The sequence below is a fragment of the Talpa occidentalis genome, unplaced genomic scaffold (assembly GCF_014898055.3).
Source record: "Talpa occidentalis isolate TD23 unplaced genomic scaffold, MPIMG_talOcc4v2.1 talOcc4.2, whole genome shotgun sequence".
Lineage (NCBI taxonomy): Eukaryota > Metazoa > Chordata > Mammalia > Eulipotyphla > Talpidae > Talpa > Talpa occidentalis.
The window spans coordinates 62,319,662-62,337,965 of NW_023602073.1; the positions used below are offsets into that span (position 1 = coordinate 62,319,662).

General features: G+C 47.0%; 1 protein-coding gene across 2 annotated transcripts in view; it reads right to left on the minus strand.

Moving 5' to 3' along the window:
- LRFN2 (leucine rich repeat and fibronectin type III domain containing 2) overlaps positions 1 to 18,304 on the minus strand; it is a 189,825-nt gene that overhangs the window by 31,744 nt on the left and 139,777 nt on the right. For both annotated transcript variants that reach the window (XM_037519660.2, XM_054698767.1), the window contains one exon: positions 8,078 to 9,505. In XM_037519660.2, coding sequence (XP_037375557.2) covers positions 8,078 to 9,505 — 1,428 coding nt within the window. The remainder of the gene's footprint in view (positions 1 to 8,077; positions 9,506 to 18,304) is intronic.

The following is an 18,304-nucleotide window of genomic DNA, read 5'->3' on the forward strand; positions in this document are numbered from 1 at the left end:
GTCTCTTCTCTTTATTGCACATAAATTGTAATAAAGCTATTTTCTTTTTTTTTTCAAGATTTATTTATTTATTTATACAATAAATAAATTGGGGGGGAGGTGAGAGAATTCACCAGAGCCAGAGCGGGGAACAGAACAGGCAGACTGATGAAATACACTACTGAGGGGAGCAGCGGGCATGGCAGGAGAGGTGTGCGCTCCATGTGGGACCCTAGCCTGGCGGCCGTTATTTTCTGTTGCAGGTCTTATGCACTAAGAGTATGTTTGTCTTTATATGGCATAGGGCAGAAACCATTTTAAAGTGTGCAGAGTTGGGGGCCCTGGGGTGCCCCTCACACTAGCCCTCTAACAATGTTGAGTTTTCTATTCATACTAACTGCTACTCTGGGCTTCTGACTCCAAACTCCCTTTTCTTTATGATGCCTCTAGCAACCTGTCACTTCACTGTGACTCACGTGGTGAGGTCAGGAGGCAGAAATCCTCACTGTGCCCGTATGTTCTGTTAGTTGATCCCAGGTGAATATTTTTGAGTGGTACCTGAGGTTCTCATTGTTTCCCTTTCGTTTTGACATTGTTAGCCTTTAGAAAGGTGAAAGAAGTTGGGCCTCCCTGGTGGCACAAAGGGTTAAGACGCAGCCTATGAAGATCTCAAATTCAATCCCCGGCCAGGGAGCTACCCACATGGCACAGCAGACCTCTCCTGACTTGTCCACTGCTCCTCTCAGCAGTGTATTTCAGTCAATGTGCCTGTTCTGCACCCCACTCTCTGTCTCTGGTGACCCCTCTAACCCTCCATGCCTCTGGCCTGTACCCCAGTTCTTATATGCATAAATAAATAAATAAATCTTTAAAAAATAAAAAAGAAAGAAAGAAAGGTGAAAGAAGTAACTAAACCTGACAGAGAAAATCCCAAGCAGACTCGTGGGGGGGGGATCACCCATCCTTCCCCCACAAAAAAAATCAAAGTTGGTGACCCTTGGGCCAAATCTCCAGTCTTAAGAAAACTCCCTGGGGTGTTAGTGAGCGTGATCCCTGGCACTGGATGTGGAAGACCACATTTCTAGTTTTTTGCACTGTGGAATCCTGTGAAATCTACTCAATGAGTCTAAGGCTTAGTTTTACCAGCTACAAAATGGGCATAATCTTTGTCCTGACCAACCCACTCGTGGTTGTTAGAGTTCAATAGTCAAGCAGTATAAAAGAAATTTAGAAAAAAATATAAAATCCAAGACATGGTTTGGGGGAAGGGGATACCTTAAAGATATTAGAAAAATATTTAAAAGAAAGGAGAAATGAAGCATTTAATAAATAGATTTAGGTAAAAAATAAAATTCAAGGCAGGCTGATGTAGAGTTTGGCCCTGATCAGTGAACTGCTGGGGGAATCTTCATGTCCTCCTCCATCTACCCCAATTTCTTCCTTTTCATTTTTCCCTCTTATGCCTGTGGGGGCTCAGTCCAACCTTTCATGAGCTGGTGGGCTATGTAGAGAAGCAGCTGAGTCAAGGAAGCATCCCCCTGCATAGGTGGCAGGTCTCATACCTGACACGCCTTTTCCTTTAGGGAGCACCTGTCCTGCCAGTTTCTCTGCATAGCCACAAGACCCCAGGTTCATTAATAAATTTCCCTCCAACTGTGGTAGAGATGGTTGTATTTTCATGGGGAAGGAGATCTTCACTCAAGTGTTGGTTGATAAGATCCTGATGGGTTGGGAATTGATTGAATCTGCCCTCTTATCCTTTCCCCAGATGGATGACAGAGCAATAGAGAAAGACGCCGAACCCCCATACTGCAAAACCCAGTGGGCTGTTCCAGACTTTCCAGAAAGGGGAGTGTGTCTGACAATCATGGGAAAATATGGCATGGAAAGGAGAGCCTACAGAAATGCTGCTATCTCCCCACCTTCAGGGTCTCTCCTTACCATCCCTCGCTTCCCCTACATGGAGATGATGGCTGCATAACAAGCAACACGGAGGAGAGGCTGCATCCTGCCTAATTCCACACTCTGTTTTAGAAGTATGCTTGCTGCTCCCCTGGCCCTCCTGGGGACCGTTCCAACATCACGCCTGGCGACAGATGTTCTTGATGATTCTTGGAGACAAGTGTTTGTGAATGTCACTTGGGCTGATAATGACATGCAGGGCACTTAACTTTCCATGTCACACCAGGGATGAAAGCAAGCTGGGATGAGCTCCTGCTTTTTCCAGGGGGAGCAGAGAACCCCTTCTTTTTGATGCCCCTCTCACTACCCTTCCTCTTCCCCTTGCTGACTGCCACCACCCCAACACTCTCCCCACAAATATTAAGTACTTGGTGAAATGGCAGGTACTGGGGCTGAGAAATGAGACAGTCAACCCCTCCCTGGTCAAAGGCCCCATTTGTGTGCTGTCTGTGTCCAGCATGTCCCAGATCTGCCTGCAGGGCTCACTTTTGTGTCCTCAGCGAAGGCAAATGCCTTGGGAGGTCAGCGGAAACCAGTAAATAATTAGGGAACTAATTATCTGATAAAAGAGCAAGATGCTATTTCTTAGCCAAACTCAGATCCTGAGTTATCCATGACTGGAATTACCCATGCTGCTGCTCCAGTTTCTTGCTATGAAGAACAGAACCTGATATGTTCACACTCACAACCCCTGGGGCTTCTGCAGGGCTTTAGCATGGGTCAGTGGTGACCCATCAAGGACTTGTGTCCAGACCTGGTTGGACCAAAAGAACCTCACCAAAGTCTGTCTGTGACCCCAGGCCCTAGGGCTCAAGCCCTAATAGATAGGCCACCATAAGCCTGGGAGGGAAGATGCCAGAGAGACCCCAATTGGTAAAAGCAGATGGATTTAGCAAGTGGTAATCATATTGTCTTGGTCATAGGATAATAACTATCTTAAATGGCATCATAGACTATCAGGGCAGTGATCAGTTAGGTCAAAGGTAACACCCTCCACCTGAAGTCAGGCTGCCCACTTGGCATCCCTGGCACAGCGTCACTCAGATTCTGTTCCAACCCTTCTCTGATGGTGAGCACGCTGCTTGGTGGCAACTCTTACTTATTCTGTTGTTGGGTGGCTCTGTTGCTCATTTCTATTCTGTTTGGTTTACCAAATGTTGACTCAACAGCTGTTGTGGGCCAGGACTTACTAGGAGCTGGGGTACAGAGATGAGGATGCATGAATAACACACATTGGAGAGAAAGAAAGATACAAGCCAAACCATGGGTGTCCAGATGGAGAGCAATGAGAGAGGTATGTAAAGCTGTTGCTTTTGGAATCTTTTCTTGTAATGGACTAATGCCTACTTTCATATGTGTGTATGTGTGCCTTTGTGTGTATGTGTGTGTTTCTCTCTCTTCTATAAGTCAGTTCTTTGAATAAGGAAACTTGAACTTCTTTTCTAAGTCCTCTCACCTCCAAGGTAAACTTTGCCAATCTCAAGTGAACTTCCAGATCCATTTCCATTAATTGATCTCTGGATCAATTAATCAATTAATTTTGCAGCTTGCAAAAATGACTCTTAAAACTTTGCCATCTTGATTAAACATATTATATTGTGCTCTGACCAATTTCAATGAGTCAGTAGAATTGTAACCTCCCATGATCTGAGTACTATACTACAATTAATAAAACCAAAAACTGTAAGAGACTTTTACACTTCCATCACTTTATGACCCTGATGTCCTTGAGTTAAACCAACATTTTAAGCCCATGTCACACAAAAAACTAGTAAGCCAGATTTCCCTCACATCCATCTCATGGAATTGAGTTCTTGAACCAGAAGACATGCATATTTATGCTCTTATCCAACTAAATAAGAAAACACATCAAGCAGTACAGAAATGGAGACAGATGTTGAGGCACAAGACAGAGACTTTCTTCCACATTAACATCACTTTATTGGTCGATACAGTGGACAGTTACAGGTCCACCTTGCCAGTTCCCATTTTTTCACTTTGTACCCAACTAAGTGAGATTTTAACTAACAGTGCCACACAGTTGTGATGTATCTGTTTATGTAGTGACTCACAGCCCAAGGGAACTCCAAGATGCTCTCCAAGGGTCCTAGAACCCTCAGCTTCTGATTCACTTCCCTGGGGAGATGGGCAGGGGGAGAATCGCCATGCCAGGAGGGATGTCACTGGGGAGCGTTGCATCGTGAATGACAAGGAGGCCGATGAGAAGGTTGAAAACAACAGGTCTGTGGTGTCTCCTAATGACAATAATTGGGCAGGATTTGCCACCCCTCACCCCGTGAACCCATGTAGGGTTGTGGCAATCAGTGTGATTTGCCTTTCAGCCTTTCAGCCATCAGTTGAGAAATCCTTTCTAGAATTTGGAATGCCCATCCCCAGCCTAGCAGCCTGTTTTATTGGGTCTATTCTTTGAATAGAGGCATCTTTTAAATGGAGGCAAACTGGAAACTTCCCCTTTGGATTTTCGGCAATTCTCTTTCCATCCATGCTGTGTCATGATCACACTCACTAGCTTGGACATTTTGGGGCATGACTTCTGGGCCTGGGGCCCAGGACTCAACGTCCTGGGAAGTCTATGAGATCCCTTCTCAGCAGCTGGGCTGTGGTTCCCTTGCTACATTATTGATCAGGTCCTTTCCAGATTGCCTGGGTTCAAATCCTGTCACTGCTGCTACTAACCCCATTGTACCACTATGGGCAAGTTTCTCATACGGCAAGTGGAATCCTTACTTCCTGGCATTTTGAGGACACTAAATGAGTCAGCACACACAAGGCCCTGAGAATAACACCCTGCATAGGTAAGCTTTCTGTACAGGTTTATATGATTGTCGCTGCTGCTGCTTTTCTTGCTGGGGAAGGTGGAGGCAAACGAAACTTCCAGGCTTTGCCGACTGGCTCTGGTCTGAATTCATTGCAACCTCTTTTCCACCAGCAGAACTTTGTTGTTTTTTACTTCTTGCTATGAACATGGATTTAAAAGCCTTTTTTGGCTGTCGTTAGCTTGCTCTCTGTATGGTGTCTGCGCCTCTTTAATATTCATCTTTGGACATATGTCTTTCTTCCCTTATTTTGTATAAAGTTGTCGCTCATCAGAGAGCCACTGTACAGCCTGCTGGTGTCTTTGCTTTCTCAAGGGGCCATTCATTTTCTAAACACCCAGTTTCTTTCTCTGATCTCCTGTTTCTCCCAAGCTGAATGCACTGATAAGACACCAGGCACAGAGCTGAGTGTAGGCGTGGAGGGCAGAAGGCCAGGATTCAAGTAAGTCCTGCCTCTTCCTGGCTTTGTGAACTTGGAAGAGCTGTATAGTCCCTTTTAGGTATGACCAGGAGAATTAAATGAGATACTGCCCATGAAGCCAAGTGTCAAACACCTCGGAAGCTGGCAATCATGTGGATTAGTGATCTGGCTACAGATTCACACCGATTTTTTAATTTAGAATTTTGGAAATTTGCATCGCATATCTAACCTTCCTAGATGATGGTCTTACTCTCATCATCATTCTTACTATTACCACTGCCACCCAGAGTACTTTGTATTCCTTGAACACCTCCCTTGTGCCAGACTGTCTGGAGAACTTTCCATGCTGTGCCTCTTATTCTCATGACAGTCCTAAGAGGAAGGCAGCAATGTTATCTGCTGATTTTGATTCCAAGCTTTTTGGTGCCTCCATTTTATTTATATTCAGAAAACTGCTAGCTCCAAGCTGTCAATCACCAAATAACTCCCACCTTGAGTGATCAGAAGTACAGACCCAAGCCCCCTGGCCTCCTCACCCCCACCCATGGAGTTTGCCACTTTGGCAACCTCCTTGCTCTTCCTCCATGATGCCAGCACCTCTCTCTCTCACAAACTGTATTTTCCTTCACCCTGGGCCTATGCAAGCCTCTGAGGAGGTGGTAGCTTTTCACCTTTACACTTTTTAAATCAAAGTCAAAACCATATAATAAATTCACAAGAAGAAATGTATTTCTTTTTCTAAAGGTCAACCTCGCAAGTTATCAGAGAAATGCAAATGAAAACAAGTTCCATTTTTCACCAATAAAACTGGCAAAGATGAAACTCATTATCTATTCAATAATTGGCCAAGGTGTGGTCAACACGGGCTCTGTCGTCACCTTCCACTAGCCAGAAGATAGACAAATATATGCAAAATGTGAGCATGATAATTTACTCATTAAATCCATAACTCAAACTCCTCAGCGAATATGCTAAGGAGATCACTGAAGTCACACAAATATCCTTTGTACAAAGAGATCCATGGCTGCATGACTTCAAGTACTGAAAAATGGAAAACAACCTAAATGTTCAATAGTAGAAGACGGGTTAAATAAACTAATCTGCAGCCAAATGAAAACATACTTTCATCCCATGAGAACTAAGCAAGCTATAATGTTGAATGGAAGGAATTAAGAAACAAAACAGTAAAAACAAAATAACACACTAGGTTGATTATAAATATTGTTTTGAATGGAAAGAAAACGGAGAGACCAAATGCTTCTAGTTAACTTTGGGTGGTAGAGTTATAGGTATGTTTTATTCTCCTCTTTATCATTTTCTCTATGTTCCAAACTTTCTACAAAGACTATTTATGACTTTTATGATGAGAATACTTAATGCGTTTAGGTTTCATTATGTATCTATATCGAAGTAGCTCTGTCTGTGTGTATCCATCCATGTATGTTAAATTCTAACATGGCTCTCTCTACAGCCTGAGAAATGACATTGATCTCCAGATTAGCCAAGCTGCTGCCCAGGTAAGGGTATTTCCGTCTCCACCAGCTTCCATGTGATCCAGCCCCAAGCTCATGCACTTTGCTTGGTGAATAAATACCTTCTTTATGTGCTCTTCTCTGCTACAGCTTCCCATTCAGACTCATTAGCTCAGGTTGGAGCTGGAAGGAAACTTGTGGATGAATCAGGGCCTTGACCTCTCATGCACCATGGACCCTTCACTGTCTGGTGAAGTCTTGGATTCCCTCTCAGAAAAATTATTTTAAATGTATAAAATGCAAAGGATTTCAGGGGAAACCATGCATTCCTTGAGCTATGGGAAGGTTCTAGGCCATGCCCCCCATGTTTAACCAAACCTGATTTGAATTATTTTTGAGGCTGGCTGAAAAGGCTCTCATCTCAGGGTAGACGGTCCAGCCCTCTGGCCTCTGCCTATCCCTCCCTCTGAATGGCAAATGCAATCCTACTGCAGCTTTTCAGTCTCAAACCTCCCTTTCCACATGACCTAGGAAAGGATCCCTAGATCTTCACAGTACATTTACAAGGTCCACGTCATGTTACCATTCCAGATGAGGTGACTCTTGAAGCCCCAAGAGGTCAGTACAGGTGGGCAGGATGACCCCACCCTTAGTATTGGGAGGCTCACGTGACCACTCTGGCTAATCAGACCTCACCCAAGACTTCCCTGGGAACAAATGGGGAAGGAATGCTCTTCTTCCTCTAGGTGTGCTCAGAGGAAAGACACTGCCTGGGGATGTGGCCAATCCAGAAAGAAATGGAACTTTAGCGAAGGCAAGAAATTCTGAGGCTGAGGCCGGTTCCTGACTTTCCAGTTATGTAAACCTGCCCACCACCTCTCCCTTTTTCTTTATTCAGCCAGTTTGAGTTGGGTTCAGTTACCTACAGCTAAGTGTCCAGAATGGATTATGCCTATTTGACTGAGCAGGAAATCTGAGGCAGGCCAGATCTTGGCAGTCCCGTGAACAGAGTTCTATACTTCCTGACCTCGACACCTTAACCAGACTGCAAAATCAAGCAGATAAAGGCAGATTCCCTCCTCCCTGGAGGAGTCAGATCATCTGACCAAGAGGTCTGTTCATTGTTCTGATGTGTCCTCCAGTGGGGCTCAAACAAGAAGTTGGGGGCTCAATGCCACAAGAACCCCTCCCACAGCCACACCCGTGGAGGCATAGTGTCTACATATGTGAGGGTTCCACCTGTGTGGGTTCCTTTTTTGTAAACTTGTGGTTGCTGTTCTATTTCTCTTACCTGCACAGGCACCTTCAGGGAGGAGGGGTACAGGTGGGAATAACTCAAAGCCCTCCCATCACCTCCTCCTTCCCCAGCCAGTCACCTCCCTGCCTGTGCCACAGCCCCGGCTCACCTGTAAATCAGTACCTCATCGTCAGAGCAGTTGTACTGCAGCTGGTACATCTTCACTCTGGGCGCTGACTTGCTGACTGACCACTTGACCAGGGCTGAGGTGGTGGTCACATCCGACACCAGCACAGCCCTTTCCGGGGAGCTTTTGGGAGGCTCCCCAGCCCCACTGCCTCCACCTCCTCGACTGGTCTTGCTGGAGCCAGTGATATCTGAGAGGCGGGACTTGGGGGGTGCAGTGCGGCTGGTGCTGTTGCTGAGGTGTGGCAGCTGCACGATGGAGACCTCCACGGTGGCTGTGGCCTCCCCCGCGGCATTGGCAGCGATGCAGGTGAAGGCCCCACTGTCCTGAGATGTGGTGATGAGGATGTCCAGGGTGCCATTGTCATACACTGCGGTCCGTGAGGAGTTCCCCACCAGGCGGTCATCGGGGGCCACCCAGTGGATGAGGGGGCTTGGGTCCCCAATGGCCTTGCACTTGAGCGTGGCTGCCTGGCCCTCCAGAACCAGCAGCTTGTGTGTGTGCTGGGTGATGAGCGGTGGCTCACACACAAACTCCTCCTCTCGCACATGCCAGAAGTAGCGCCCCTTGAGCCCCCCGGGAGAGCCACAGGTCTCCAGGTCATCATCCCGCTCAAGCCTCCGCAGCCAGAGAAGCTCACAATTACAGTGCAGTGGGTTCCCCCCAAAACTGAAGGACAGGGGTGGAGCAAAGGGTGTTGCAGTCAGAACAGAGGCCTGGGAGCGGGCAAAGATGGGGTCTGGGGGCAGCTTCTGCAGCCGGTTGGAGGTGAGGTCGAGGCGGGCCAGCTTCTGCAAGTCGGCAAAGGTGCCCTCGGCAATGTGGTCCAGCAGGTTGTGGTCCAGGCTCAGCTGGTGGAGGTTGACCATGCGCCTCACAGAGCCCCAGGGCAGGCCATGGAGGTTGTTGTAGGACAGGTCCAGGTCCTCCAGCGTAAGGAGAAAGTCCTCAAAGGCCTCGTTGGCGATGCCGCCTAGCTGGTTGTTGTTCACGATGAGGTGCTGCAGGTTGACCAGGCCCCTCAGGGTATCCTCCCCAAGGCTGGGCAGTCGGTTACTGTCCAGGTGCAGGGAGCGCAGGCTCTCTAGGTCTAGGAAGGAGAAGGGCTGGATGTGGCTGATGGTGTTTCTGGAAAGGGTCAGGTCCACCAGCCCTGTCATGTTGGCGAAGTCCTGGCGACCGATATGGATGATGAAGTTGCCACCCAGACGCAGCTCCACTGTCCTCCTGTCGATGTCAGGAGGCACAAAGAGCAGCCCCTTGGAGGGGCACAGGGTTCCCAGTGACTCAGACAGATTCTGGCAGACACAGTACTTGGGGCAGGCGTCGACCACGGCAAACGCCATGCCAAACGCCAGCAGACCACCAAGCAGGGTCTCCATGGTCTGGTCACTCAGGCCGCCGAGGTGCCTGGAAGGAAGGAACACAAGATCGGGGTCAGGAGGTGACTTCCTAACTTGCTCACCCAGAGCTTCCTCCCTCACTCACACTAACCCCCTGCCTTGAGGAGCAGCAAAGAAGGGCACCTGCTCCTGCCAGGTGTAATCTCTTCTCCCAGCCCCTCCAATACAATTCCACTTTTTAATTTTTTTAGTTCTCATTTTATAACAGATTAATTTACATAGTGACTACGTATATGGAATATTCCCTCTCTTCCCCACTGGAATGTCAACCCCAAGAGGGCAGGTAATTTTACCTGTTTTGTTAATTGCTGTGTCCCAACCTTCAAGTGCAATGTCTGGGACACAGTAGGTGCTCAAGAAATGTTTGTTGAATGGGTGGGTAATTCCTTTCCAGTGGCTCATCTTAAAAATCATTGGGTTTAAAAAGCACATTGTGGCTTTATTTTGAAGTAGTTTTACTTAATTGCTTTAAATTCAGCATGAAATTAAATGGGACCGGCATTCCTTAAGAAAAAGGGTGTGGACAAGGAGAGAGCTGGCCCCAAGAAACACCAGGATTACCAGGAAACTGGCTTTGGATAAATTCTTCACTGTGGAGAACCCACATAGTAGTTGAATCTATGGGAGTTTAGGGAAGTGGAGAAATGAGTGAAATCAAAAGCGAAAGCATGAACTTTTGTGCATTTCGTAATCGCTGGGTTTTCTGCCTGGAACTTCAAGACCCCATGTCATTAGGGCTTTGGGAACACCCTTCCCAAGAAAGGTTTCTCTGTAGATAGATGAGGGTTATGCTTGGCCTCATTCCCTCCCTCAGGTCTTTATTCCAAAGTCACCTTCTCACCAAGTTCCCGGACTGTATATCTCCCTCTTCCCCAATTTGTGTTTGTCTCCTTGAAATTGATCACTCTCAAACTTACTGTAAGTTTTACCTATTTGTTTGTTCTTTGTCGTCTGCACCAGCAACAGAGACCCAAGAGGTAGGGACTCGTTACTCACCCTTATATATGCAAAGCCTAAAGTTCTGCTTGGAACATAGTAATTTTACATGAATGAATATCTAGGAAAGGAAAGAACAAGACTTTGGCTCAGGTCTCGGCGCCTCCCAATCCTACAGTTTTCCCTCTATTCCACATTGTACTCACGGTGGCTCTGTTTATGTAGTGCTAAAAACCTCCATGGAGTTGGACTTTTAGAAAATCAAGCATACTGGTTGTGTAGCATCACTCAGCCCAGCAGCTCTCAAATTGCCTTCGAAGAGCACTAATTAGGGTTCTGCAAGGAGGCTTCTAAGGCCAAAGAGATGGGGAATCACTGCCTCCTCTTGCTTGCTCTTGCAAAAGCTCTACACACATTAGCAAGTTCACAAGGTCGAGAAATTTTGCTGCAGTAAAGAAACTGGATGAATGTTAAAACTGAATTGCTCCCTTTTTGGAAAAAAAAAAAGTAAAGACTATTAATATCTTGAGGAAATAGAGTTCTATAGCTCCCAGTTTAAGGAACACAGATACAGACAAGACAACTAGCTGATTAAAAGACTATAGATAATACATTTAAAAACCCAAACCAATCACATATTACTTTACTTTGAAGATTTGAATTCCATTATCATGTTTCTTTAAGGGTTAATCTCCCAACCAAGACCCTTGAGGGAAGAGATTTATCCTATATTTCATTTGGACACTGATATTCTTGAGCACCACTGTCCAATATAAATATAAAATTGAACTTTACATGTGATCATATTAAAAATCATTAAAACAAACAGGTGAACTCAATTTTGATAATATATTTTATTTAATCCACTATATACAAAATATTTTTCAACATGTAATCGATACAAACAATTATTAATGAGATGTTTGAGTTTCTTTTATTTGTACTAAGTCTTCAAATCTGGTGTGTATTTAGCACTTAGAGTGCATTTCAAGTGCTCACTGGCCATATGTGGCTGTTAGCTACCATATTGGACGTGGCTGTTAGAACAGGTGTTAGTTAACTATAGCCAGAGGGCCAAATCCAGCCTGCCACCTGTTTTTATAAATAAAGTTTTATTAGGACACAGTCATGCACATCATTTACATATTGTATGACTTTTTTTTTTTTTTCATGCTACAGTGGCAGAGGTGTGTAACTGCAGCAGAAACATGGCCAGCAAAGTCTAAATTATTTACTGTCTTTCTTGTTGTTTGCAGTAAAAGCTTGCTGAACTTTTTTCTAAAGGATTGTTTTTTTTCCTTTTCATCTTCTTCATTGTGGTCACCCTTGTTAAATACCTCTGCCACATAAGTTCTACTCTGGGCTCCCCATGAGTCAGTCCCTGATGTCCCAACCTCTTGGGCCCCCCGCAACCCGACCCATCCAGAATGTCCACCTCAGAGGTGTCTATATGTGGCAACTTTCTACCTGCCACCTTTTCCCTGCTCCCATGTGCTTTGGTTTTCTAGGTCCATCCTTAGTTGGGGCCTGATCAAATGAACAGGAATCTTCTCCATCTGCACTGACCCTCTTCTTTTTCAACACAAAAATAAATCCTTGCAAGAGCTGGTCCTGCCACTACCCCAGTTTCTCTCTTCCCCTTCTCCTCCCCCTGTCCTCATGTCCCAGGAATAGGCATTTCCAGCCTCTCCCGTTTATAACTGCCATGCTTGATTGAGCTTTCTCCCAGGTTCCCACATTCTCTGGTTTCTTCCTAGCTTTTCCCCCACCCTCACTCCCACTTCACTAAGCTCTTAGTCTATTAAACACTGTCTACTCCAGGAAGTCCCTCTATAACCTAGATCAAATTAGGTCCACCAGCTCTGCCCTACTGAGCACAATTGCTCATTTACCATTAATGTAATTCCTTAGTTATATCCCTGTCTGCCTTCCTAGACTATAAACTCTAACTCTAAAAGTCTTGTCCACCCATCACTCTCTTCCCAGCACCACTCCTGACTCATCGTAAGTGCCCAATGAATACTAATTGGATGAATGAATGCATGATGAAATATGGCCCGGAGCAAAGTCAGTTTCTGGCATTGGCCCTGAGATTATGAGCTCTGTACCAACAATGTCCAGGGTTCATTTGGCTAATCAGTTGAAAAGACCATCTTTACACAGTGGCCTGCTCATAGCAGAAAAGTATTTTGGCAACCATCAACCATGCTTTCCAGCATGACCCACGTGGTAATGATTTAAGTAGAGGGGAGGACACAAGGACCAAGGATGTCCCTTGCTCAGTAAGCTGGAGGTGGCTGTGTGAAAGTATGCATGATGTGTGTAAGAGTGGGAGAGTTTTGAAAGCTGACAGGCCTAAGAGAAAGGTGTCTTCCTTATGGAAACACTGCAGTGCCCCTGGGCTCAGTGGAACTTCCCCACATCCTCACAACATGGCACACAAGACAAATGGTCAGACTTGCAGGGTGCACCCAAGTCCAAGGCCAGGCTTTGGTGGCTGTGCTGGAAATTGTCCCTTTATCCCTTTACATGCCCTCTCCACTCTCCCTCCCGTCCCCCTGCCATGTGTCCATCAATCAAGGCTGCCCCACAGGGGCTGCCTCAGCTTGGTATGGACAGACTACCCCAACTTAGGGCAGTCAACCTTTTGGCCTTTCAGTTCTTGGCTCTGTCATCTGCCCCCTGGGAGACGGGTGATGGCAGCACCCCAGGGGAAGACCCATGCGCTGTACGCTACCCATCCTAAAGGGCCCATTGTTTCCAACAGTTTTTGTCCTTATGAATTTTGCTAAACAAATCACGTTTAAAAAAAAAAAAAGTAGTTTGTTGAGGATTAACAAACGTCTAATGAATTCAAATCTGTGACATAATAGAGCTGGGTAAATATATTTTAAGCAATCAGCATGGAAGATTACTGACAGAGAAGTGACTATCGAATCTTAATTAAAATTGTATTCTGAGAACTGTCACTTAATATATTACTCTAACAGCCAAACAAAAAGCTGCTTAAACCCCAAGTTTAAGCGAGGGGAGGAGAGGGGCTGGTGGATACATGTAATTACTGCATACGCAAAGTGAGGGGGGCTCTCCGGTTTGAGCAGGGATTTGAAAAAATCCTGGAAGGAGCATTCTGGGTCCCTGTGAGCATCTTGGAATGGTGTAGGTGCTGGGGGGGAGCAAGGCGAGGGGACAACTAGGAGGAGAGGGCTGGCATTGGGAACAAAGAAACCGATGAAAGCAGGCAGGAGGGGCCACAGGATTATTTATTTGTGGGCAAAACTGAGAGAGGTGTGTGGGGATCAGGAGCATGGCTGTGAAATGGATGCTGGTATCAAATGTCAGGATCAGCCTTCAGAGGAGGAATCCATCTGCAAAGGAGCAAGAGCTTGTCTGCTCAGAATGTCTATGAGCCGGTCTGGGGCAGGGAGAGGGAGGCATTGCTGGGAGAGGCAGAAACCAGGCACTGGGAGAGGAAGGAGCACTCTCTCCCTGAATCTGCAGTGACCAGAGAATCAGAGCAGTGCTGGGAGCTTACCTAGGGAGGGGCAGTATGCCCTCCTGGCTGTCCCCAGGTTTTTCATGTGGCCTTCACTCTGCAAGGTAAGTGCTGCCACTAGGCCATCAGGGGCTCTCATGCAAGTAGAAAGATGTGGAAGAACTTCTAGCTGAACAACCTGGTGCAGTGAGCAACTTGCACCCCCATTCCTTGTGGCCCCATCTCCTGCTATTCCCATTTTAGCCACTAGGAAGTGAGTAAAGAGGCTTGGACCTGCTCTAATTCTCCCCACTCCCCCAGGAGAAGAACCCACAATTTCAAATGAGAGTTGGCTAATTCCAGCCCATCTTTGGAATAGAGGAGGACCTCCGGAAGCTTCCATGTGCCTTTGTATTCAAAAACTCACTGCCTCCACTATGGGATTGCTTAGTAACCTGTGACAGCTCAACTGTTCCACTAAATTTGGACACTTGTATTTCCTATTTGAGGATGAACCTGGAAGAAACACTGGTATTCTCAGAACTAGAGGCCTAATTGGCTCAGAAAAACTTGATGGTGAGTCTTTCTCTGCCCCCAGCCCCCGCCCTCACACACACACACACACATACACACACACACACACACACACACGCAAACTCTTAAATATACTGGCAATAAATATAGAGTTGTGGAACTAGGATGATGGTTTGTAATCTGAATGTCCAGATGGGATTTTATATTTAAAACAAAAGTTAAAAAAAAAAAGATGAGGACAGAGTGGAAAATAAGTGGACATGGTGGCAGAAAAAGGAAAGTTCCCTTCCTTCACTTGATGTTAAGACCACAGATTCCCCCTCACACCCCTCAGTCCCTGGGCCTTGCTTCCCAGTCAGAACCACCTGGAGCTATTCCAGACAGAAGAGGCAACATTTAGCAGATGACTGGCACAATATATATGATATCTCCCCACCCTGATTTCCATTTAAAAGATACCTTAACAACCAGCCAAGGAGCCATCCGCCCCTGGAGCCCGTAAATCAAGTGAGAAGGCTGTCTCCTCTTCAGGTAAAAAGAAATGGCCCCTTCAGGGTGCTGTGGGCCAGCGAAGTGAGAATTAATAAGAGTGGGAGGGGTTCCATCTGCCAGGAGAGGCAGCTGCCTGTGCCTTCTTTCCAGACTTACCCTCCCAGAGCGCTTGCTACTCCCCATAAATCACACCACTCAAGATGAGCCCCAGAGAACCGGCTCTGGAGCAAGCGGAAGGATGAGAAAGGGCGCCTGACCTCCAGACATGGGCTGGAGAGGTTGCTTTTCTGGTCTAGGAATCGCCAGGTGGTGGCCTGGCCACGGCCAGCTTGAGGCGTCCAGCCCTTCCCCACTCCTCAACTCCAGCACCTCGACCTGCCAGGCCCTCAGAAAATGACAATGAGCTAGCATCAGAAAGCTAATTTCCAAAGCCCCCTCCTTGATGCCATCCTGCATAGAATATTCTAGAACCCTGAGAATAGGGGAGGAGGCAGCTAGCTCAGTGAGTGTGTGTTGAAGAGGGAGCTAGTCCCTGACCTCAAAGAGCTCCCCGTCTGAGAGGCACAGTCTTTGACTTGGACAGCTCCTATTTTGATGTTACAGTCACAGCTTCTATAGAGAGAGGGAGAGACAGCACTCATGAGCCAAGTCCCCAAGAACCCCTCCCCTCAAAAGGTCCCAGCTTCCTGGCTATAGAAAGACACACCCCGAAGGAAGAGCAGAAACATTCCCTGTGCTGTCCCCACGCTGAGCCACGGCCACAGGAGCCACAGCCCCAACCCCCAAGTCTTCACAATCTAGGAAAAAGAGCAATCTTAGATAGAGGAGACAACAGGAAACAGAAAGGAAAATGATGTCTGCAACATCAAAAGGGCAGAACGAGCCCATTTAGTCTGCTTAAACTTCTATTGTGCAAGATAAGCAGTTGTTATCGTAAGTAAGTTATTAAGCTGAGAACTGCTTCCTCTCTGTTCTCGATGACAGTATTATGCCACCGTGTTAATGCATCCAGGATAGCTTTTATTGTGTTGCGATGTAATTATGTGTTTCCCTGTCTTCTACCCCATTCACCTGGGAACCCCTTCTTGGCAAAGACTATATTTGTTCAGTTCTGAATCCCCAGTGGAATCCCGGTATCTGACAAGATGAACCACCTGACACACTTAATGAGAAATGTGAGTGAATGAATGAGCCTGTGGGGTAAACAGTCACACCCTAGGCACCTGGACTCCCAAACGTGAGGGCTTGCTACAGGAGCGTGCTCACCTCTGTCAGGGGCAGGCCAGGTAAATAATGCCCCCAGAGAGCAGACCTCTAGCAATGCTAGGTGGTGGGGGAACAGAGGATAAATAGTGCAAATTCCTCACTTTCTATTCAAGTGCCTTCTACATGGGCTCCCAGAGATCCCATCCCCTGTGGCACTGAGGCCCAGGTGCCCTTTGCAGTCACTGATCCTGACACCCTGTGTATTGACTGTTTTCCCTACCCCCTCCCAGCCTACCTGCTCTCCTCTCCACCTGTGCCCTGCAGTCACCACTTAAGCTCAGTCCTTGTTTCAGGGCCGCTTCTGGGGAAATCGGCCCAAGGCGCACTTTTTAATTATAACCGTCATTATATAAGTGCCACTGAGCCTGGGCCACTGTGGAAATGTCAGATTCATGCAAATATACAGTGATATGAAAACCAGGCACCTTCTCATCAATGACTAATAAAAACTATCAACTGAGAGTCGAAAGAGAAAAACAAACACCATATGATTTCACTCGTATGTGGTGCATTGACGATCCAAAGGAACAAAATAAAGCAAAAATAAACTTTTCGATTATGAGACCCAGTTAGTGGTTACCAGAAGGGAAGGGGGAACTACTCATTGAGTCCAAGGGATCGACTGCATGGTGAAGAGCAGAACCGGGGCTTTAGTAGTGAACTTAATGTTGTATATATAGATAGCGATTGAAAATAATGCACACCTGGGGCCTCCCTGGTGGCACAGGCGGTTGAGCACAGTGCTGTGAAGCTATCCACAGCCTCTGCAGTGCCGGTTCAATCCCCGCCGGCCTCGGAGCAACCCACATGGTGAGCAGACCTCTCCTGTCTCGCCCGCTACTCCCCTCAGCAGTGTATTTCGTCAGTCTGCCTGTTCTGCTCCCCACTCTGCCTCTGGTGAGTCATTTCACAATCCCACGCATCTGGCCTGTACCCCAGTTCTTGTATAAATAAAATAAATCTTTAAAAAAAAGAAAGAAAAGAATGCACACCTGAGACCCATATGATGTTATAATGCAAAGTTGCTTCAATAAAAAAAAAAATATAAAAGTGAACTGGCAACTTAGCAAAGAGACCTGAGTTCCCTACACATGAGATCAGCAATAGGAGTTGGTGGTGCCAGTTGAATGGAAATGGTCTTCTCCCCACCCCTGGGGCCAGGGCTGTGTAGCACTAACCTTTGCCTTGAGACACATGTGAGCCAGTGTGGGTGAGGCAGGGCACGTGTGGATGGGTGGGGGTGTGAGCGGAGAGGGGTGTGTGTGAGGGAGCCGGCGTGTCTGACTCAACACGCATCTGGAGGTGCCTCCTGTGTGAGGTGAGGGGGTGTTGCATGAATGGAGGTGAACCAGTGAGTGAGCGGGTGTCTGTGTGAACGGAGGGCTGTGTGAGGGAGGGAGGGCCTGATTTTTCCAATGGAGGACTGCATGTGACTGAGGCTGCATGAGTTGAGGGCGTGTGAGGAAAGGAGAGGGGGTAGGGTTTGTGTGCTTGGCTTTCACGGAAACAAATGCTATTTGCTGTCGTGTTGTCAACTACAAATGCATTTATCTCCATGGTTGCCTGTGATCTGTCCCTGCTTAGGGGACACAGACAGCCCCAGGGCTGGCAGCTCTTTGCATTAGTTTGGCCTCAGCCTCCCTCTCTGCTTCCACCTGTCAGCAGCCACTCCAGGTTCAGATGTGAGTGTGGGGTGGCTCTGACTTCACACAGAAAGATTTTTGCTTTAATTCCATCATGAACTCTGGGATTCTTTCTCCAAAATACTTAGCCCCAACCCCACCCCATTTCAGATGTCACTATCTGGAGCCTTAAGCAGAATCCAGCTCTGGGGACCTGCTCTCTCTCTCCCTCCTTACCTCAGAGGGTGGATATGGACAAGATGGATTTCAGTGATGGCTTTTAGGGACCAGGGCCTTTCCTGTCCTTTCTGCAGGGCCAATGTCTGCCCTAGCCGGTTCATATCCAAGGACCAGCCCTCACCATGTTAACCCTTTCATCCTTCCTGCTCCAATCACAGAGCACCCCAGGCTCACTGACTCATCAGCACTCTCTCCAAGCACCCCTGACCCTTCCCTTCTCCCTGTTCCCACACTCAAGGGA